We start from the raw sequence: 22,872 nt of genomic DNA on the forward strand, positions 1-22,872 counted from the left end.
GCACGCAACCTGGCAGGCCGCAGAAAACGAGGGGAGACGAGAGAGCCGTTCCAGACCACATACCCTCAACATTGGTAGGATGTCCCCATGTTGATGGGGACAAGGGCCTCATCCCCACAACCCTTGCCCAGTGGTTGTGGGGGGTCTGCAGACGGGGGGGCTTATCAGAATCTGGAAGCCCCCTTTAACAAACGGGACCCCCAGATCCCAGCCCCCCCATGTGAATTGGTAACAGGGTACATTGTAACCAATTCACATTGGTGACAAAAATGGTAAAAAAAACACACAGCTTGGGTCAAGTCCTTTAATAAAAAATAAAAAAAATTCCAGCGATGTAATCCTTCTACGACCCGACGATACACAACGCCAGGATCAATTCCGCCTCAATGGCATGTGACGTGTTGTGTGCGTGTGACCCCGCCCCCTCTGACGCAATGGGAAATCCCAGTTTGATCAGAGGGGGGAAGGGTCATCCATGCATGTCACTGGGTAAGCCCGCGGTGTTTCCCTGTTGCGTCAGAGGGGGGCCTCACTTGCGGGTCTCGCATCATTCGGCAGGTGTCTCCCATAGAGGCGGACCAGATCGTGGCGGCGTGTATCGTTGGGTCGTGGAAGGATTACATCACTGGAATTTTTTTTTTTTTTTATTAATGGACTTGTCCCAAGCTGTGTGTGTTTTTTTACCATTTGTGTCACTTTTTTTGGGTGAAATGGTAGGGATACAATGTACCCCGTTACCAATTCACATAGGTGGCAGGATCTGGGGGTCCCCTTTGTTAAAGGGGGCTTCCAGATTCCGATAATCCCCCCGCCCGCAGACCCCCACAACCACCGGGCAAGGGTTGTGGGGATGAGGCCCTTGTCACCGTCAACATGGGGACATTCTCTACATGTTGAGGGCATGTGGCCTGGTACAGTTCAGGAGGGGAGGCGCTCTCTTGTCCCACCCTCTTTTCCTGTGGTCTGCCAGGTTGCATGCTCAGATAAGGGTCTGGTATGGATTTTTGGGGGGAACCCCACGCCATTTTTTTTATTTTGGCACAGGGGTTCCCTTTAAAATCCATACCAGACCTGAAGGGTCTGGTATGGATTTTGAGGGGGACCCCTACGGGCCCCAATGGGCCTGGTAATGGACTAGGGGGGAACCCATGCCGTTTTTTTCAATGACTTTTATCTGTATTGCCGGGATCCGACAATTCATTATAGCCGCGAGTTTTAAATTACATTTTTTCCTTTAGAAATGTCATTTTGTGCAGGAAATGTTCTAAACACAGGAAAAAGGCGCCACTTTACAGGCATACTATAGACACCCCCCAGGTACAAAATCTAAAGGAATATTTCACTTTTATTGTTTCACTTTAAGCATTATTAAAATCACTGCTCCCGAAAAAACTTCAGTTTTTAAAACTTTTTTTATGCATTGATACATGTCCCCTGGGGCAGGACCCGGGTTCCCAAACACTTTTTATGAAAATAACTTGCATATTAACCTTTAAAATTAGCACTTTTGATTTTTCACGTTCGTGTCCCATAGACTTTAAGTGTTCGTGTGTTCGAACAAATTTTTTGCATGTTCGCATTTTCTGCTGCGAACTGAACCGGGGGGGGGGGGGGGGGGGGGGGTTCGGCTCATCCGTAATTGTGACCACCACAATTTGGAGAACCAACTGCTAAAGTCAGTGCTACAGGCAGACTGCCCTGCCACTAAAAAATCTAAATGGTGTATAATCATATACCTTATACACTATGGGCCAGATTCACAGAGCAAGTATGCCGGCGTATCTACTGATACGCCGGCGTACTTTCAAATTTCCCGCGTCGTATCTTTAGTTTGAATCCTCAAACCAAGATACGACGGCATTTGGGTAAGATCCGACAGGCGTGCGGCTTCGTACGCCTTCGGATTTTAGATGCAATACTTCGGCGCCCGCTGGGTGGAGTTCGCGTTGTTTTCCGTGTCGGGTATGCAAATTAGTGATTTACGACGATCCACGAACGTACGCGCGGCCGTCGCATTTTCTAACATCGTCTGTAGTCTGCTTTTTCCGGCGTATAGTTAAAGCTGGTATTTTGCGGCGTATAGATAGACTTGCCATGTAAAGTATGGCCGTCGTTCCCGCGTCAAAATTTGAATTTTTTTTTTTTTTGCGTAAGTCGTCCGTGAATAGGGATGGACGTAACTCACGTCTAAGTTAAAAAAATGACGTTGTTGCGACGTAATTTTGCGCAAAGCATGGCGGAAAATTTCTGGACGACGCATGCGCAGTTCATTCGGCACGGGGACACGCTTCATTTAAATGAAACCCGCCCCCTAATCGCCGATTTGAATTCCGCCGCCAGAAATACACCACGCCGCCGTAACTTACGGCGCAAAATCGTTGAGGATTCGAAATTCCGCCAGGTAAGGTACGGCGGCGTAGCGTATCTCTGATACGCTGCACAGATCCAATTCTCTCTGGATCTGGCCCTATATGCCCCACCATTTAAAAAAAAATTTTTTGTTTTTTATTCTTTATTCCTTATACTACTTAACATCATATCTTCAGGCAAAAAAAACTTCATCTTTAAAAGAATGTACAGTATATATTACATAGAATTTACAGTAATATAAAGTATACAGCACAAGCCTATTTTCTTCTAACTTAAATTGTTTGCATGATCACTTGGTTCATAGTTTGGTTTCTTTGTCAGTTTTATTTTAACATGGTGAACCAGCGCAACTAATGGAATGCACATGGATGGTATGGCTACCAAGAATACACAGATGGCTACAACCCAACCTGGATAGCTTTGTACCTTCTTCATAGGGAATTTTTCCTATATGGGAATAAAATATATAATGTTATAAGGTTACCACCATTATAACCTTTGCAGTACATATTCTAGCACAGATTCTACAAAAAAAAAAATGTATTGTATTTTAAGTCAGCTACTATAATTAATATTTGCATAAGAAAGAAAAAAGAACAAAAATGCACACTCAGTGAATGCTAATCACAATAAACTACCAGTAATCATTAACGTTTTTTTCAGTTGATCTTAATATCTCTATTTATTTGCAGGATCTGGTTATCAGATAGGTGATGGATGTGGGCAACAGTTCAGGGAGTGGGATAGATCTTTTTCTTTTAGTTCATGTAGTGAGAGAAGATTCAGAAAGAGGGTAGGCATACATTGTTGCCTTTAGGCTAGGGTGTAGTGTAGGCTTGTGAATTTGGATCTAGCTATAGGAGAAGTGGTGTAGACCAGTGACTGTGTTTGAGAGTGGCTGGTGTAATGTGGCCTAGTCCTAGTGATTTAAACATTCCACTCCCGGCTCCAGGCCAGCGAGCCGGGCTTCTACATTAAAGTTGCTGCAGGTAACTTCCCTGGCGGTATGATTCTGTCTGGAATTACGTACCAAAAGCGGTACAATTATTTTGCATGGAAATTCTGCGTTTTATACTGTAGGCCTGCAATTCTTAGAAATAACTCACTCTCTAATAGGCATCCCGGGTATGATAAAGTTTGAATCACAAAATCATAAAATTATAATATAATAAATAACTATAAATAATTATAACAAATGATAATGTAATTATAATAAAAATTATTCAATAATGTAATCAAATCAAAATCACTGAAATTTGCTCAGTTGCAGAATTGTCGCTGTCATTACTTTTATTTTTTTATGACGGATTTCCCCACAAATCGCTATCGCTCAATTCTGCAAGTGATTATAATTTATTATCGCTGTTTTCTAGCTGCTCTAAAAATCACTTTTGACATAAAGGGACACTTTTGGTTGCTATGGACAATATACAGTTTGCAGGCACAAAAAAAATGTTTTTATTATATAAAACTACATGCAGGACACAGGGCAGACCACTAGGGACAAGGGGGTGTGTATTTTTTACATACACTACTGTAATCTATAAGATTACAGTATACTGTATGTAATGTGTTTGTTTACTTTTTTGAATTTGCCGCCGGTCTCCGCCCCCGTGCGTCATAACGTCGCAGGGAACAGAGATCGGCGGCACGCGGGCACTGTGTGAATCGAATGGAGGACGCCGCTCGCTCACACAGCAGGGATGCATCGCTGGATCCAGGGACAAGGTAAGTACAGTAACCCTGCCTGGAAAAGGTAAGCCAGCGCGCGCTGCAGGCTCTGCACATCTACCCCGAGCGTGACTCGGGGTTACCGATAATTGCATTGAAAAACAACCCCGAGTCACGCTCGGGAATACCGCTAAGGGGGTTAAAAAGCACATTTAGGGCTGGATTCACGTAGATCGGCGCATTTTTACGGTGGTGTAGCGTATCGTATTTACGCTACGCCGCCTTAAGTCAGAGGCAAGTGCTTTGTGAATACAGCACTTGCCTCCTAACTTACGGCGGCGTAGCGGAAATGGGGCCGGCGTAAGCGTGCCTAATTCAAATGAGAATGAGGGGGGCGTGTTTTATGTAAATGATTGGTGACCCAACGTGATTGACGTTTTTTACAAACGGCGCATGCGCCGTCCGTGTACATATCCCAGTGTGCATTGCTCCAAAGTACGCCGCAAGGACGTTTTGGTTTCGACGTGAACGTAAATTACGTCCAGCCCCATTCACGGACGACTTACGCAAACAACGTAAAATTTTCAAATTTCATACTTAACATTGGCTAGGCCACCTAGGGGGCAGCTTTATCTTTACGCGGCGTACCTCTTACAGAAATGGCGTATCTTTACTGCGACGGGCAAGCGTACGTTCGTGAATCAGCGTATCTAATCATTTACATATTCTACACCGAAATCATTTACATATTCTACACGGAAAAATTGCACCCTAAGATACGACGGCGCAAGCCGTCGTATCTTAGCTAGGTTTAAGTGTATCTCAGTTTGAGCATACACTTAAACTTACGACGGCTTAGATTCCGAGTTACGTCGGTGTATCTACTGATACGCCGGCGTAACTCTTTGTGAATCCAGCCCCAAGTGTATGTGCTTTGCTGAGTAGCCAATGGGGCATTAACGTAAAAGCCTAATAACTGGTTGTGCCTTGGCGGCAACAACTACAATCAAGCATTCATTTGGGATGACTGGCAAGAAGTCTTTCACATTGCTGTGGAGTAGGGATGAGCTTCGAGTTCGAGTCGAACTCATGTTCGACTTAAACATTGCCTGTTCGCCTGTTCGGCCAACAACAAACAATTTGAGGTGTTCGCAGCAAATTCGAAAAGCCACGGAACACCCTGTTAAAGTCTATGGGAGAAATCTAAAGTACTAATTTTAAAGGCTAATATGCAAGTTAAAGGGTAAAAGCGTTTGTTAAGCACCAAAAAAATGGATCCTGCTCCTTTAAAGCATGTTATATGACACAGTGCTTGTCCTGTGTCATTTGGCTGCCAGGCTGTAACACCTCAAAAACCTCCCCTCCCCTATGTAAACTGACCACGGTATATCATGGCTGTTGAGCCCTAACACTGTGGTCAGTTTAAGTGCCTCCGTCATCCGCAGCCCTGCTTTCTGTCTCCTCTGTGCTCCTGTGTCCTCCCCCCTCTCCTCCCTTTCTGTGAGCTTTGTGACAGTGGCACCCCCTCCAGACCGCAATAGCACTTGGACAATGATCCAAAACATACAAGTCCACCTCCGAATGGCTAAAATAAAAAACAAAATTAAGGTTTTGGAGTAGCCTAGTCAAAGGCTTAAATATGGTTGGGATGCTGTGGCATGACCTTTTTCAGGCCGTTCATGCTGGAAAACCCTTCACTGTGGCTGGATTAAAACAATTCTGCAAAGAAGAGTGGGCCAAAATTGCTCCACAATAGGGATGAGCCGAACACCCCCCTGTTCGGTTCGCACCAGAACTTGCGAACACACCAAACATTTGTGTGAACTTTAGAACCCTGTTAAAGTCTAATTTTAAAGGCTAATATGCAAGTTATTGTCCTAAAAAGGGTTTGGGGACCTGGGTCCTGCCCCAGGGGACATGTATCAATGCAAAAAAAAGTTTTAACAACTGACGTTTTTTCAGGAGCAGTGAAACAATAAAAGTGAAATATTCCTTTAAATTTCTTATCTAGGGGGGCTGTAAAGTATGCTAAAAGTGTAATTTCTGAAAGAAAAAAAGACATTTAAAACCGGACTTGCGACTATAATGAATTGTCGGCTCCCAGCAATTCAGATAGGATTCATTCATAAAAAATAAAAAAAATAGCGTGGGGGTCCCCCCAAATTCAATTACCAGGCCCTTCAGGTCTGGTATGGACATTAAGGGGAACCCCACCGTAAATAAAAAAAAATGAAGTGGGGTCCCCCCAAATATCCATTCCAGACCCTTCAGGTCTGGTGTGGATTTTAAGGGGAACTCCACCCCAATTTTTTTTTAAAAATGGCGAGGAGTTCCCCCAAAAATCCACACCAGACCCCTTATCCGAGCACGTTAACCTGGCCAGCCGCAGAAAAGAGGGGGGGACAGAGTGCGCCCCCCTCTCCTGAACCGTACCAGGCCACATGTCCTCAACATGGGGAGGATGTACCCATGTTGATGGGGACAAGGGCCTCATCCCCACAACCCTTGCCCGGTGGTTGTGGGGGTCTGCGGGCGGGGGGCCTATCAGAATCTGGAAGACCCCGTTTAACAAAGGGGACCCCCAGATCCTGGCCCCCCTATGTGAATTGGTAATGGGGTACATTGTACCCCTACCATTTCACAAAAGAAATGTAAATAGTTGTAAAAAACACACACCCCGTTGAAAAAAGTCCTTTATTAATAAAAAAATAAAAAATAAATCCAGCAATGGTAATCCACTCGGTCCCGGCTCCCTGCTCCAACATTGTCTGTATCCAGCGATGGGTGATCTCCTCTCTGGTCCAGCGATGAGAAGATCTTCCGGGATCCAGAGCGCAGCATTGCCGGCCTCCTCTCCCTGCCGGACACAGCCCAGTGAATGATGCGGCTGAAGCTGTGACATTTATTTTATTGGTAAGGCAGGGCCATCCGTCACGTGACCCCGCCCCCTCTGATGCAAGGGGGAAGCCAGGCTTCCCCAGTGACGTAGCAGAGGGTGCGTCAGAGGGGGCGGGGTCACGTGATGGATGGCCCCCGCCTCACCAATAAAAGAAATGTAACAGCTTCAGCCGCGTCATTCGCCGGGCTGTGTCCGGCGTAGAGAGGAAGGGCCCGGCGATGCTGCGCTCTGGATCCCGGAAGATCTTCTCATCGCTAGACCGGAGAGGAGATCACCCGTTGCTGGATACAAACAACGTTGGAGCAGGGAGCCGGGACAGAGTGGATTACCATCGCTGGATTTATTTTTTTATTAATAAAGGACTTTTTTCTATCAGATTCTGATATACCCCCCCGCCCGCAGACCCCCACAACCACCGGGCAAGGGTTGTGGGGATGAGGCCCTTGTCCCCATCAACATGGGAACATCCTCCCTATGTTAAGGGCATGTGGCCTGGTACGGTTCAGGAGAGGGGGGGCGCACTCTGTCCCCCCCTCTTTTCTGCGGCCGACCAGGTTAACGTGCTCGAATAAAGGGTCTGGTGTGGATTTTTGGGGGAACTCCATGCCATTTAAAAAAAAATTTGGGGTGGAGTTCCCCTTAAAATCCACACCAGACCTGAAGGGCCTGGAATGGATATTTGGGGGGAACCCCACGTCATTTTTTTTTAATTGATGGCGGGGTTCCCCTTAATATCCATACCAGACCTGAAGGGCCTGGTAATTGAATTTGGGGGAATCCCCACGCAATTTTTTTTTTTTTATGAATGAATCCTCTCTGAATTTCCGGGAGCTGACAATTCATTATAGCCGCAAGTCCGGTTTTAAATGACTTTTTTTCTTTCAGAAATGACACTTTGTGCAGGGACAGTTCGAAGTACGGGAAAAATGCGCTATTTCACATGCTAACTTTACACCCCCCCAGGTACGAAATTTAAAGGAATATTTCACTTTAATTGTTTCACTTTTAGCATTATTAAATTCACTGCTCCTGAAAAAACGGTCGTTTTTAAAACTTTTTTTTGCATTGATACATGTCCCCTGGGGCAGGACCCAGGTCCCCAAACACTTTTTAGGACAATAACTTGCATAATAGCCTTTAAAATTAAATTAGACTTTAACAGGGTTCTAAAGTTCACACGAACGTTTGGTGTGTTCGCAAGTTCTGGTGCGAACCGAACAGGGGGGTGTTCGGCTCATCCCTATTGTGGAGCAATTTTGGCCCACTCTTCTTTGCAGAATTTTTTTAATCCAGCCACAGTGAAGGGTTTTCCAGCATGAACGGCCTGAAAAAGGTCATGCCACAGCATCCCAACCATATTTAAGCCTTTGACTAGGCCACTCCAAAACCTTAATTTTGTTTTTTATTTTAGCCATTCGGAGGTGGACTTGTATTTTTTGGATCGTTGTCCAAGTGCTATTGCGGTCTGGAGGGGGTGCCACTGTCACAAGCTCACAGAAAGGTAGGAGAGGGGGGGAGGACACAGGAGCACAGAGGAGACAGAAAGCAGGGCTGCGGATGATGGAGGCACTTAAACTGACCACGGTGTCAGGGCTCAGCAGCCATGATATACCGTGGTCAGTTTACATAGGGGAGGGGAGGTTTTTGAGGTGTTACAGCCTGGCGGCCAAATGACACAGGACAAGCACTGTGTCATATAACATGCTTTAAAGGAGCAGGATCCATTTTTTTGGTGCTTAACAAACGCTTTAACCCTTTGATCGCCCCTGCCAGGGTCATTTATATAGTAATCAGTGCATTTTTTTAGCACTGATCATTGTATTGGTGTCACTGGTCCCCAAAAAGTATCACTTAGGGTCTAATTTGTCTGTCGCAGTCCCGTTAAAAATCGCTGATCGCCACGCTTGCATGTCCCCACTTCCCCTTTATTCAGGCTGGCAGTGAGGAGAGGAGCTTCAGCACAGTGGGAGGGAGTACAATCCAGCGCCGAGATCCACACAACTGCACAGCTGTTGACACCATAGCACAACGCACATTGACACCGCACAGCACACATTGAGACCAGTCTGCTCACAGTGCTCAGGCTGAACTGCTGGACACCTACATAGAGCAGGAGAAGAAAACTGCACAAACTGGAAGGCTGCCACTCTCATGTCAGGGCAACTTTCAGTGAGCGCTGCACTGCCTACCTGGGACACCCGGAGTGGTAATTTTCGCAATCCTCCACCTGACTCATTACTTCCTGCTCCCTGCTCTCTGCTCTCCAGCTACATTGGTCGGGGGGAGGGGGCAGGCTCAGAGAGGTCATACTGTTAGGTACCATGGCTTAATGAGAATTGTAAGGAGAGCACCTGTGTACTGCTCTGCCTGTGCGCGGCTCACCAGACTACTTTTCCCGAGCATGCACCTTTCCTCTTCGGCCGCCAATCGCATCGGGGCTCTAAGTGTAGGCACAGATTGAAGGGACATTGGTCATGCAGCCCTGTCATCACTCGCCCCCAGCTTAAACCCACTCGCCAAATGCTAGCAGGCGAGTGGAAATTTTGAGGGCTGACGTAAATGACATATGTTACGCCGCCGCAAATGTATGTGAATCTGGCCCTATAACTTTTGCACAAACTAATCAATCACTAAGAACATAGCTATGCTGCAATATGAAAAACAACAAATATAATGTGCACTAAAACGTGATATCTAGGATCACATATACTCCAATTACCATGGTGTATGAATGGAGTGTATGTAATAGATGTGATGACCAATGTGAACAAACAAATTAAAATGACAGCTGACCTGTCTGTTCACAAAATAGTCAAACAAGCTCAAACACCATTACATGAAGTGGAACTGAAATCCCACAGCCCGTTTGTTCCGGTGCCCCTGGACGACGTCATCTGTGACGAAACGGTGTAGGGAGGAGCGGCGTGTTGACGTTACCGCAACAAACAACGCAAGGTCCCGGAACGAACGGGCTGTGGGAGCCAGCCGGCTTTACAAAATTAACACTTTATGTTTTATCTACACAATGTGAGTGTACCACTGTTTTTACTTGTTTTAATAAAATGTTATTAGCTTGATTACGCTATGGGAGCTTCTTCTTTGCCCTATTATGTGGAACTGCTGAGCTGCTGAGTTGCGAATCTCATTGAGGTATACTTAATCAGGAAGTGGAGGGACTCTGCTGGGAACTATAGAGACCTTGGCTGGGGTGTAAGCCACAAGCGATTGTGATCTCCTTCAAACGAGATCATTAAATCTGGTAAGCAGCAGTATATGTATTGGTGGAGGAACCTTTCTTTATCTGAGACCATCACTTTTCTTGGGGTGTTTTGTCTGTTTGAAGTCACAGATATCACGTTTGGAGAGGACTCTCATATTGAAACCAACACTTGGATTTTCAGAACATTTGGACTTTTTATTATATGTTTTTTGTTTATATCACACATTTTTCACAACATCGGCACTGGTGTTAGCAAGTGGATTTCAGTTCCACTTCATGTGATGTGTTTGAGCTTGTTTGACTATTTTGTGAATGGACAGGTCAGCTGTCATTTCAATTTGTTTGTTCACATTGGTCATCACATCTATCACATTCATACTCCATTCATACACCATGGTAATTGGAATATATGTGATCCTAGATATCACGTTTTAGTGCACATTATATTTGTTGTTTTTCATATTGCAGAGCAGCTATTTTCTCTAACATTGTTTCCTATGGTATGTCTCACATGGTTAGTTGCAACAGCAAGTCGTATTTATTTACATCCAATACTCAATATTTTAGACAGCGCAGTATTTTTACCTTTACAGTTTTTTAGGTAGACCTGACTGGAAGGTCCATGCACTCCTATGGACAAGCGGGTGTCAATGGACTTGTGTCTGTTTACACCCACCAACCTCTGAAACTGATCCGCTTCACAAAAAAAAAAAAAGAATGGAAGAGGATCCACCCTTTTCCATTTAGACAGATCAGTTTTGAGGGTAATCATCAGGTGCAACCAAACAGTGGAGTCCATTTATTCCAAGATGCCCATACTGCAGAGCAGGCTCTGTCCATGTCTGCTCTGCAAGCTGAAGTTAGAAGCTAATTGGCTACTATACACAGCTAGACCAGATTTTACACTCTCAACCCAACTGTGTTTCCAAGCGACCCAGAAATGGCTCATAATAAGTTTTTGACTCCTTCTCTTATAAAGTCAATCGAAAAAGCATGTTTCAATATCACTCCCCCACCCTCCTCCATATTTTACCAATACCAGATCCAGCTGGGATAAAACTCTCCACTTTACCATCCTTTTACAAGATTTTCAAGTTTTATTCCTTTACTTATATTGTTTTTAAAGGGGTTGTACAGGTTTGTTTTTTATTTTCTAAATAGGTTCCTTTAACCACTTAAGACCCGGACCAAAATGCAGGTAAAAGACCAGGCCCCTTTTTGCAATTCGGCACTGCGTCACTTTAACTGACAATTGCGCTGTCGTGCGACGTGGCTCCCAAACAAAATTTGCGTCTTTTTTCCCCACAAATATAGCTTTCTTTTGGTGTTATTTGATCACCTCTGCGGTTTTTATTTTTTGCGCTATAAACAAAAATAGAGCGACAATTTTGAAAAAAAATGCAATATTTTTAACTTTTTGCTATAATAAATATCCCCCAAAAACATATATATATATATATAAAAAAAAAATCCTCAGTTTACGCCGATACGTATTCTTCTACCTATTTTTGGTTAAAAAAAATTGCAATAAGCGTTTATCGATTGGTTTGCGCAAAATTTATAGCGTTTACAAAATAGGGGATAGTTTTATAGCATTTTTATAAAAAAAATTTTTTTTACTACTAATGGCGGCGATCAGCGATTTTTTTCGTGACTGCGACATTATGGCGGGCACTTCGGACAATTTTGACACATTTTTGGGACCATTGTCATTTTCACAGCAAAAAATGCATTTAAAATGCATTGTTTACTATGAAAATTACATTTGCAGTTTGGGAGTTAACCACAAGGGGGTGCTGAAGGGCTTAAGTGTGACCTCATGTGTGTTTACAACTGTAGGGGGGTGTGGCTGTAGGTCTGACATCATTGATTGTGCGTCCCTATATTAGGGAACACACAATCGATGACAGCGCCACAGTGAAGAACGGGGAAGCCGTGTTTACACACAGCTCTCCCCGTTCTTCAGCTCCGGGGACCGATCGCGGGACTCTAGCGGCGATCGGGTCCGCGAGTCCCGCAGCCGAGGTCACGGAGCTTCGGACAGGGTCGTGGGCGCGCGCCATGGGCGCGCGCCTGCGACCCACCGCTGGGCTTTATACAGTCACGTACAGGTACGTGATTGTGCACAGCGGTGCCATTCTGCCGACGTATATCGTCGTTAGGCGGTCCTTAAGTGGTTAAGCTTGTGCATTGTTGGTTCACTTACCTTTTCCTTCCATTTCACTTCTAAATGTTTTTTTTTCTTTGTCTGAATTTCTCACTTCCTGTTCCTCCTCAGTAAGCTTGCCCCCGTCATCCGAGCTGTTCTGGCTGGGGGTTAGTTAACCAGAACAGCTTACTGAGGAGGAACAGGGAGTGAGAAATTCAGACAAAGAAAAAAAACATTTAGAAGGGAAATCGAAGGAAAAGGTTAGTGAACCAACAATGCACTAGCTTAGAAAATAACAAACAAACCTTTACAACCCCCTTTAGGTGGAATACAACTTTTATGATTCTGTGAATAATAATAATAAAGCACTGATTTATTAACCACTTGCCGACCGCCGATGTACGTCGGCAGAATGGCACGGGCAGGCCAATTGGCGTACCTGTACGTCCCTTTAAATTTGCCATGTGGTCTCAGGAACTCTATGTTCCCGGGTGGCCCGCGATTGCGGTTGGCAAAGGCAGAACAGGGGATGCCTTTGTAAACAAGGCATTCCCCTATTTTGACTAGTGACACTGTCATTGGTGACTGTTCCCTGTGATTAGGAACGGTCATCAGTGACGTGTCACTCGTATCCACACCCCCTAACAGTAATGCCGCGTACACACGATCATTTTTCGGCATGAAAAAAAATGACGTTTTTCGGCATGTAGAAAAAACGAAGTTTTTCCAACTTCATCATTAAAACGATGTTGCCCACACACCATCGTTTTAAAAAAATGCTCTAGCAAAGCGCAGTGATGTACAACACGTACGACGGCACTATAAAGGGGAAGTTCCATGCGGATGACGCCACCCTTGGGGCTGCTTTAGCTGATTCCGTGTTAGTAAAAGACGATTCGAGCTTTGCTGTCTGTTACAGCGTGATGAATGTGCTTACTCCATTATGAACGGTCGTTTTTCCAGAATGAGCGCTCCAGTCTCATAACTTGCTTCTGAGCATGAGCAGGTTTTTAACGTAGTTTTAGCCCACACACGATCATTTTTTACAACCCGAAAAACGTCGTTAAGAAATGCAGCATGTTAAAAAAAAAAAAAATTGTCGTTTTTCAGAACCCGAAAAATGATGTGAAGCCCACACACGATCATTTTTAATGACATTATTTTAAAACAACGTTTTTTTCATGCCAAAAAATGATCGTGTGTATGCGGCATAAGAATAACTCCCCAGTACTGACTTAACCCCTTCAGCGCCATCTAGTGGTTAACCCCTCCACTGCCAGTGTCATTTTCACAGTAATCTGTAAAAATGACAATGGTCCCAAAAATGTGTCAAAATGTCCGATGTGTCCGCCATAAAGTCGCAGTCACGATAAAAATCGCTGATCATCGCCATTACTAGTGAAAAAAATAATATTAATAAAAATGCCATAAAACTACCCCCTATTTTGTAGACACTATAACTTTTGCACAAACCAATCAATAAATGCTTATTGCGATTTTTTTTACCAAAAATATGTAGAAGATTATGTATCAGCCTAAACTGAGGAAAAAAATTTTTTTTATATATTTTTTGGGGATTTATATTATAGCAAAAAGTAAAAAATATTGCATTTTTTTTTTAAATTGTCACTCTATTTTTGTTTATAGCACAAAAAAATAAAAAGGTGATCAAATACCACCAAAAGAAAGCTCTATTTGTGGGAAAAAAAGGACATCAATTTTGTATGGGTGCCACGTCGCACGACCGTGCAATTGTAAGTTAAATTGACGCAGTGCCTAATCGCAAAAAGTGGCCTGGTCTTTGACCAGCAAAATGGTTTGGGGCTTAAGTGGTTAATAACAAATATAATAAACCTAATAAAAACACTGGTTTTAAAGCTTTCACACTATGTAGGTGATTTTGTTTTGCTTTGAGTGAGATCTTGTTGCAAATCCCCGAAAAGGAAGATAAAGTGGAAAATTTTATCTGAGGGGGATCTAGTATTGGCTAAATATGGAGAAAAGTGGTAGAGTGATATTAAAAAAGGAAAATTGAATGACGGATACTTACCGCAATTTTTCTCTCCTGACGAGTTCCATGGCAGCACAGCTGGGTATAGCCCCCCCCATGGTTCCAGGACCTAACTCATGTAAATTTGAGCTCACCTGTAGCCCCAGCATTCTGTAACTAGTCTCATTTGTAGTTGGTCAATTTCTCTGTTAGAAGGGAACTTGGAATGTGTATAAAGCTAGGGCACATTGTTATAATTCTGTAAAAATGCTGCCTATGTTATACCCATTGTCATGCCTTCAGCAAGTATTTATGTGCCTATGTTTAATGATTGAATATGCTAATGGTTTGTAAATACATTGTAATATCGCCATCTAGTGGCTCTTTTGCATATTTAGTATTTGTTAATAATTCACCAGAAGATATATAGGGATTGTTGCTTATAAGCCACGTAGCTTCCCCTAAGTCAGGGGTGCCCAACCTTTTAAATAACGAGGGCCACTTAAGCAACTTGGTAACCAATTACGGGCCACAATGAGCAGAGCGGGGCGGATGACAGGTCACGGCTACTCTATAGGCCCTCCGATCTGCCCAGATGGAAGGGGACGAATTCCCTTCTGATTTTCGGATTGGAGGTAGGCGGGCATAAATGGACGTCTGTCACTCTATAGAGGTGAATTGAGGGCCCCATTTGGTCAGGCTGATCGTGTGAAAAGGGCCTAAAACTGCTTTCACACTGATGTGCTGCGGTCTACCCACACCGCGAGTGTGTCTATCCTGCGGGTTAGCTGAACTTTGTTATAGACTCCCCCTGTGGCAAAGCCGGCCCTGTAGAGAAAAAAAATCAGCTTATGGGGCTCTGGTCCACAGCCGCTTTCTTCCACTACCACCAGCTTCATTCACAACACTGATGCTGTGGCATGGCTGGTCGGCAACCTGCGATCTGGGCTTGCCAACCCACTATTCCAGAGCAGAAGGTCGCGGGCCACATCAGAGGTCTCCGCGGGCCACATATGGCCCCCGGGCCACTGGTTGGCCACCCCTGCCCTAAGTCCACAGGACTATACCAGGAGGCTTGAGAGACACTCCCACAGTATCCATCTTCCCTTCTTCATACATGCATCTGCTCCAGAGCAATCCATACCTGTTCAGCTGCAATTCTTATGTCAGCCTTATGGAAACATCGCTGGTATGTACATTCCTTTTCCCTAGATAGACTAGCGTGTTAGGACTGTTTATTTTGTATATCGTGTATACTTATTGTATGTCATTTCTTTTTATCTAGTTTTACTCTAACTCCCCTGCAATAAAAGTTGAAAAAATGACCTTGCGCCTGCTGCAATGAATTGTTAAGGGATTAGGGTTAGCTGTCTGTCTAATTATACCTAATCCACGTATAGTGAGGGCAGAACACTCATATACCCAGTCCATGAAGTATAACTGCTCAATAGTAAGAAAACATACAAATTATTTTATTCTTGATTATATCACATACTTACATAACTAGGATCCCATGTTTCATAAGTTAAAGGTGTCCAAAATTGAACGACTATATACGACAAAAACATTGCTCCCATTAGCAACGGACTAATAAATCTCCACGTTGCTTGCCAATATATATTTGGATATCTTCCTGTCATCCATTTGATATCTTCGCTGAACCTTGGGGACATTAATGTTGTTGGTGGAAGATATTCAAAGCAAATATATTGCACAACTTTTTTTATTTTCTTTCTAAATACATGCTATTAAAAATGATGAGGCTTTTCCTAAACCCAAAACAGTTAGGGCCAGATTCACGTAGGAGGGCATATCTTTGTGCGGGCGTAGCGTATCCTATTTTCGCTACGCCTCCGCAACTTAGACAAGCAAGTGCAGTATTCACAAAGCACTTGCTCCATAATTTGCGGCAGCGTAGCGTAAATGGGCGTAAGCCCGCATAATTCAAAGTAGGCTGGTAGGGGGCGTGTTGTATGTAAATGAATCGTGACCCCACGTAAATGACGCACCTTACGAACAGCGCATGCTCAGTATCACGTTGAATTTACGCCCTAAGATACGCCGGCTCAATGCCTGTGACGTGAACGTAACCTACGCACAGCCCCATTCACGTACGACTTACGTAAACGACGTAAAAAGATACGCTTGTTCCGACATCCATACTTTGCATTACCTGCGCCTCATATAGCAGGGGTAACTTTACGCCGGACGTAAGCCTTACGTAAACGGCGTAGCGGGCGTGAATCGTGTATCTAGCTAATTTACATATTCAACGCGTAAATCTATGGAAGCGCCCCTAGCGGCCAGCGTAAATATGCACCCCAAGATACGACGGCGTAGGAGACTTACGTCGCTCGTATCTTGGCCGAATTCTAGCGTAACTGATTCTAAGAATCAGGCGCATAGATACGACGGCGCTCATTCGGACTTACGACGGCGTACGTGGAGATACGCCGTCGTGAGTCCTTTGAGAATCTGGCCCCTGAAGTGTAAGTAAACCCCCCTATCGTTTTCAGCCAAGAAAGCTGCCATCTTTCCCTTTGTTTAATCTACAACTGCCATGATGCTGCACATGTGATCAGTTATGACACCAGACTTTTTATCAAAGCCAGTCTGTTTTAAAAAGTACTTAATTTATATTGCCATACTTTCAGCATATTATTTAGCCTATGCATGACACCCAAAAGGTAGAGATTCGCAAATCAAATTTTGCAGCATTTGTAAGCATTGGCTAAACTTTACCATACACTAGTAGATTTTCTAACAAACACAAATGACGTATGAATGTAATTCAAAATTTTGCTTTTAACCACTTCAGCAGCCAAAGGATTGTCCCCCTTCTGACCAGGCAATTTTTTGCCATGTGGCACTGCGTCGCTTTAGCTGTCAATTGCGCAGTTGTGCGACGTTGTACCCAAACAAAATGTATGTCTTTTTTTCTCCACACAAATAGAGCTTTCTTTTGGTGGTATTTGATCACCTCTGTGGTTTTTATTTTTTGTGCTATAAACAAAAAAAGTGCGACAATTTTGGAAAAAACAGAGGCCCAGATTCTCGTAGACGTGCCTATCTATAGGCGGGCGTAGCATATCTCAGATACACTACGCCGCCGTAACTCAGTGAGGCAGGTCCCGTATTCTCAAAGAACTTGCGCCCAAAGTTACGGCGGCGTAGTGTAACTGTGCCGGCGTAAGCCCGCGTAATTCAAAGTAGCCTGGTGTGGGCGTGTTTTATGCTAATGATTCGTGACCCGATGTGATTGACGTTTTTAACGAATGGCGCATGCGCCGTCCGTGAACGTATCCCAGTGCGCATGCTCAAAATTACGCCGCAAATAGTCAATGCTTTCCACGTGAACGTAACTTACGTCCAGCCCCATTCACGGACGACTTACGCAAACGACGTAAAATACGACGCTGTTCGTACCTTTCCGACGTCCATACCTAACATGACTTACCCCTGCTTTATGAGGGGTAACTTTACGCCGGCGTATGTCTTACGTAAACAACGTATCTTGCTACGCCGGGCGCACGTACGTTTGTGAATCGGTGTATCTAGCTAATTTGCATATTCGACGCAGAAATCTACGGAAGCGCCACCTAGCGGCCAGCGTAAATATGCACCCTAAGATACGACGGCGTAGGAGACTTACGCCGCTCGTATCTAGGCAACTGTGAGGCGTATCTGATTCTATGAATCAGGCGCCGAGTTGCGACGGCCCTCACTCAGAGTTACGACGGTGTATCTGGAGATACGCCGTCGTAACTCCTACGTGAATCTGGGCCACAATATTTTGTTTGCTATAATAAATATCCCATTTTTTTTTTTTTAACAATTTTTTTTCTCAGTTTAGGCCAATTCTTCTACATATTTTTGGTGAAAAAAAAAAAAAATCGCAATAAGCATATATTGATTGGTTTGTTCAAAAGTTATAGCTTCTACAAAATAGGGGATAGATTTATGGAATTTTAATTATTATTTTTTTTTTTACTAGTAATGGTGGCGATCTGCGAATTTATCAGGACTGCTACATTGCAGCCGACAGATCGGACACTTTTGACACTATTGTAGGACCATTGACATTTATACAGTGCAGAGGTGATGAAATGCCACCAAAAGAAAGCTCTATTTGTGGGGAAAAAGGGACATACATTTTGTTTGGGTACAACATCGCACGACTGCGCAATTGTCAGTTAAAACGACGCAGTACCATATAACAAAAAATGTCAGGAAGGAGTCAAATCCTTCCGGGGCTGAAGTGGTTAAAGGGTGAACAGGCAGCATTAAAAACCCAAACAGGGATCTCAGCCCTCCCCATGTTTTACATTTAGTTATAAAAGTTTCACATTTAGTTATACTTTCACTTTGATAAAAAAAAAAAGTGGCTGGTAATAAAATGGAAGATGGTACAATTGTAAATGTCTAAGGCAGGGGTAGGCAATCTTTTGAGCACAGTGTGCTCAAAAATGTTTTCAAAGAAATTGAGCGTGCCAATTTTATAACAAGAAAAATGAACTTTAGTAGTGATCCTGCACTCTCACGCCTCAGATAAGCCCTAATTCCTGCAACTCCCCACCTCAGATCACTGTCCCCCTGCAAATCTGTTTCACCGCTGTAGCCCCCTGCTCCTCTGCCCCACCACTGTAACCCCCCTGCTCCTCTGCCCCACCACTGTAACCCCCCATACATCTGCCCCACCAATGTTCCCCTTTTCTCATCTGTACCTCCATGCACATCTACTCCACCACTGTAACCCCTTTATTATCTGCCCCACAAGACTGTACCTCCTGCACATCTGTCCCACCTGCTCTTCTGCCTCACCACTGTAACTTCCTGCTCATGTGTTCCACCGATGTACCTCCTTTCTCCTCTGTACCCCTCTGCACATCTGCCCCACTTCTAAACCCTCTTCTCCTCTGCCCCACCACTGTAACCCCCTGCTCATCTGTCCCACCAATGTATCTCCTTTCTCCTCTGCCCCAACACTGTAACCCCCTGCTCATCTGTCCCACCACTGTAACCCCCTGCTATTCTGCCCCATCACTGTACCCCCCTGCTTTTCTGTCCCACCGCTGAACCCCCTTCTCATCCCTCCCACCACTGTACCTCCTGCACATCTGTCCTACCACTGTACCCCTTTGCTCTTTTGTCCCATCACTGTAACCCCACTGCTCATCTGCCCCATCAATGTACCCCTTTTCTCATTTGCCCCACCACCGTACCTCCGCTGTATAACCATGATCTTCTGTCTCACTACTGAATAACCTTCTCAACTGTCCTAACACTGAACCCATCTGCTCATCTGCCGCACCACTGTAACCCGCTTTCTCATCTGCCCTGTACCTCCTGCATCCTGTCTTGCCTCTGTACCCCCTGCTCTCCTGCCCCACCACTGTTCTCCCTGCTCTCCTGCCCCATTGGCCACCACTGTAACCCTCTGCTCATCTGCCCCACTAATACACCTCCTTTCACATCTGCCCCACTGCTCTACCCCCTACTTTTCTGCCCCAACACTGAACCCCCCTGCTCATCTAGTCCAACACTGAACCCCCCTGCTCTTCTAGCCCAACACTGAACCCCCTGCTCATCTAGCCCAACACTGAACCCCCCTTCTCATCTAGCCCAACACGAACCCCCCCTGCTCATCTAGCCCATCACTCTACCCCCCCTGCTCTTCTGTCCCACTGCTGAACTCCCTTCTTATCTCTTCCACCACTGTACATCTGCACATCTGCCCCACCTCTGTACCCTCCTGCTCTTCTGTTTCACATCTGAACCCCTCCTGCTCATTTTCCCCACCACTATACCCTCCTGCTCATCTGCTCCATCGCTGTATCCTCTTCTCATCTAAGATATGTATGATATGCAGAGTGGTGAAAGGAAGCAGAGATGAGACATGTCTACCTGCCCCGGCACACTCATCCTGCTGATCCACCTCTCGCCATAAGCCCATGTGCTTGTATGTAATGTATGTGACATCACATACCAGCATATGCACAATGATGAGCTCATATAAGGGGTATTTTCTGAGGGCCTGTGCAGGATCTTAAATTGCCCCCCCCCCCCTGCAGCTGAGAAAAAGTGGTTGGGTGTGATTTTCATTGTGCTGAATACTTGTTGTGGCTTAAAGGGGTTCAGTAGTAAGTGACACAAAGGTTCAGGAATAATTTCAACAAAGTTCCCAGAAGCTCAACAGCAATTGCACAATCTGTGGTTTTCTCAATTACAGTGAAATCCCTTCTTTCTGAGATTGGTAGTGGCAACCAAGCGAGTCGTCTTACTCCATGGTGGACGGGGCGAGCAGGACTGTGATTGGCTTTAGCAATGGCCAAGACAGTCCTCCTCCTAAAAACAGGGACCCCCCCTGCACCCAATCGCTTCCCATCACAAAAGCTGACGAATCCAGCTACAGCAAAATTAGACAACCAAACAATGTTTCCCATCTATTACAATGTGTGGGGGCACAGGGTCTCCCCCTCAGTGCAGGTGTGGTGTGGGGAATTCTGAAATTGAAATTCATTAGTGTCTCACTGACACATCCCTGCGCTGCTCTGCTGATGGGGAGGGAGTCGAGTGCCAGAGAAAGATGCTTTCTCTGGCCGGGGCCAGTGCGAGGGGTTGCCTACCCCTGGTCTAAGGCCCCATACACACGGGAGGATTTATCCGCGGATACGGTCCAGCAGACCGTTTCCGCGGATAAATCCTCTCGAGGATTTCAGCGGATTTCCAATGTGATGGAGTGTACTCACCATCGCATTGAAATCCGCGCCGAAATCCTCTGGCGATGACGTGTCGCCGCGATTATGACGCGGCGACGTGCGCGACGCTGTCATATAAGGAATTCCACGCATGCGTTGAATCATTACGACGCATGCGGGGGATCCCTTCGGACGGATGGATCTGGTGAGTCTATACAGACCAGCGGATCCATCCGTTGGGATGGATTCCAGCAGATAGATTTGTTTAGCATGTCAGCAAATATTCGATCTGCTGGAATCCATCCCAGGGGAGAAATATCCGCGGAAACAGATCCGCTGGAGTGTACACACCATAGGATCTATCCGCTGAAACCCATTTGCTGGGATTTTTCAGCGGTGGATTCTATCGTGTGTAAGTGGGGCCTAAGACCTGATTCACACCTATGCATTTTTTAGTGCTTTTTACATTTTGCAGATAAGCACTACAGAACGTGTTCCATAAGAAACCATGTTAAATGGACTGTAGTTCAAATCTGCAAAATTCAAAAAGCACCAATGCATAGGTGTGAATCAGGCCTTATACATTTACAATTGTTTCCAGATTAAAACAATTAACTGAGCCCTGTTGTTTCAATACCACAGAGAGAAATATATTGCCTTCAAGTAGTGCTTCACTTAAAGTGCATACTTGCCAACAGTCCCGATTTTCCTGGGACAATCCTGATTTTGGGACCCTTGTCCCGATCAGAGCTTGTCCCGATTAAATTCCTGGGATTTTGCTTTTGTCTTGGGAAAATCAGGAATGTTTTAGCAAAACGGCCGGTGGGCTACAAAAAGTTGGCTGCCGTGAGGATTAATCCCCTGTGTTCAGTGGAGAGGGGAGGGACAGCCAATCGGCTTCTCTCTTCAGTATACAAGTGGACAATTCTCTTGTACACCGAAGGCGATTGGTTGCACGGGCCAGAGGCCCCTCCTTTCTCCAGTGAACACATGAGAAAGTCGGGAACTGACTAGCTGAAGGGGACAGATGTGGCATGAAGGAGGGCTCTGCTGCCAGGGACACACAGATGTAAGAAGGGACTCTGCTGGGGGCACCTGATGTAAGAACGGACTCCACTGGGGGCATTATGGTGAGTTGAATGATTTAATTTTGTATTACAATGTAATAATATAAATAATGTTCTTCAAACATCCTGACACCATAACAACCATGGTGTCGGGATGATTGAAGCACTAACACCAGGTGTTTGGAGTATCTTTATCTGCTGATTATTTAACATTCTGGAATACACATATTTCTATTGTGGTGTAGGACCTGGGCCTGCTGTCCTTCCATCTCTCTCTCCCTCCATCCCTCGTTCATCTCAGACTCTAACCACATCCCCTTAGAACCATGCCCTTTAAGCCACACCCACCATTTAATGAAACCACGCCCATTTCCCCGACACATTTTCTTTTTCGCTATGCCACTACATACAAATGCCCCGCTTCCTAATTCTAAAAAGACCCCGCCTACAGGCAAAAAAAGTGTCCCTATACATTTTTTTTTACAATGTTGGCAACTATGAAAATGGATATTCCACAAATATTCAGTACGAATAGTGATTATGTAAATTTGAGATCCACGGTCCCAATAGATTTATGTACTGAATCACCTGGGATCATTTTCTAAGAACCATAATGCACTGCATAGCCTTCGAACTATTTGGGTAAGCCATCCCACTCAAAAGGTTGGGGATGGGCAGCAGAGCAGCCATATTTTGGGTAAGCCATCCCACTCAAAAGGTTGGGGAAGGGCAGCAGAGCAGCCATAGTGTTAGTATAGGGACAGTATAGGGAAAGCTGCCAAACTTTCTCTCAATCCTCTGTATTTTT

The 22,872-nt window shown here is 44.9% G+C and overlaps 1 protein-coding gene across 1 annotated transcript in view; it reads right to left on the reverse strand.

The window, feature by feature from the left end:
• Positions 1–2,495: 2,495 nt before the first annotated feature.
• The window catches only part of LOC120940468 (sodium-dependent neutral amino acid transporter B(0)AT3-like), a 172,498-nt gene continuing 152,121 nt past the window's right edge, over positions 2,496–22,872 (reverse strand). Inside the window, exons 11-12 of the mRNA XM_040353349.1 lie at positions 15,799–15,961; positions 2,496–2,817 (exon numbers count right to left, since the gene is read on the reverse strand). Coding sequence (XP_040209283.1) covers positions 2,638–2,817; positions 15,799–15,961 — 343 coding nt within the window. The 3' untranslated portion in view covers positions 2,496–2,637. The remainder of the gene's footprint in view (positions 2,818–15,798; positions 15,962–22,872) is intronic.

The sequence above is a fragment of the Rana temporaria genome, chromosome 5, assembly GCF_905171775.1.
Source record: "Rana temporaria chromosome 5, aRanTem1.1, whole genome shotgun sequence".
NCBI lineage: Eukaryota > Metazoa > Chordata > Amphibia > Anura > Ranidae > Rana > Rana temporaria.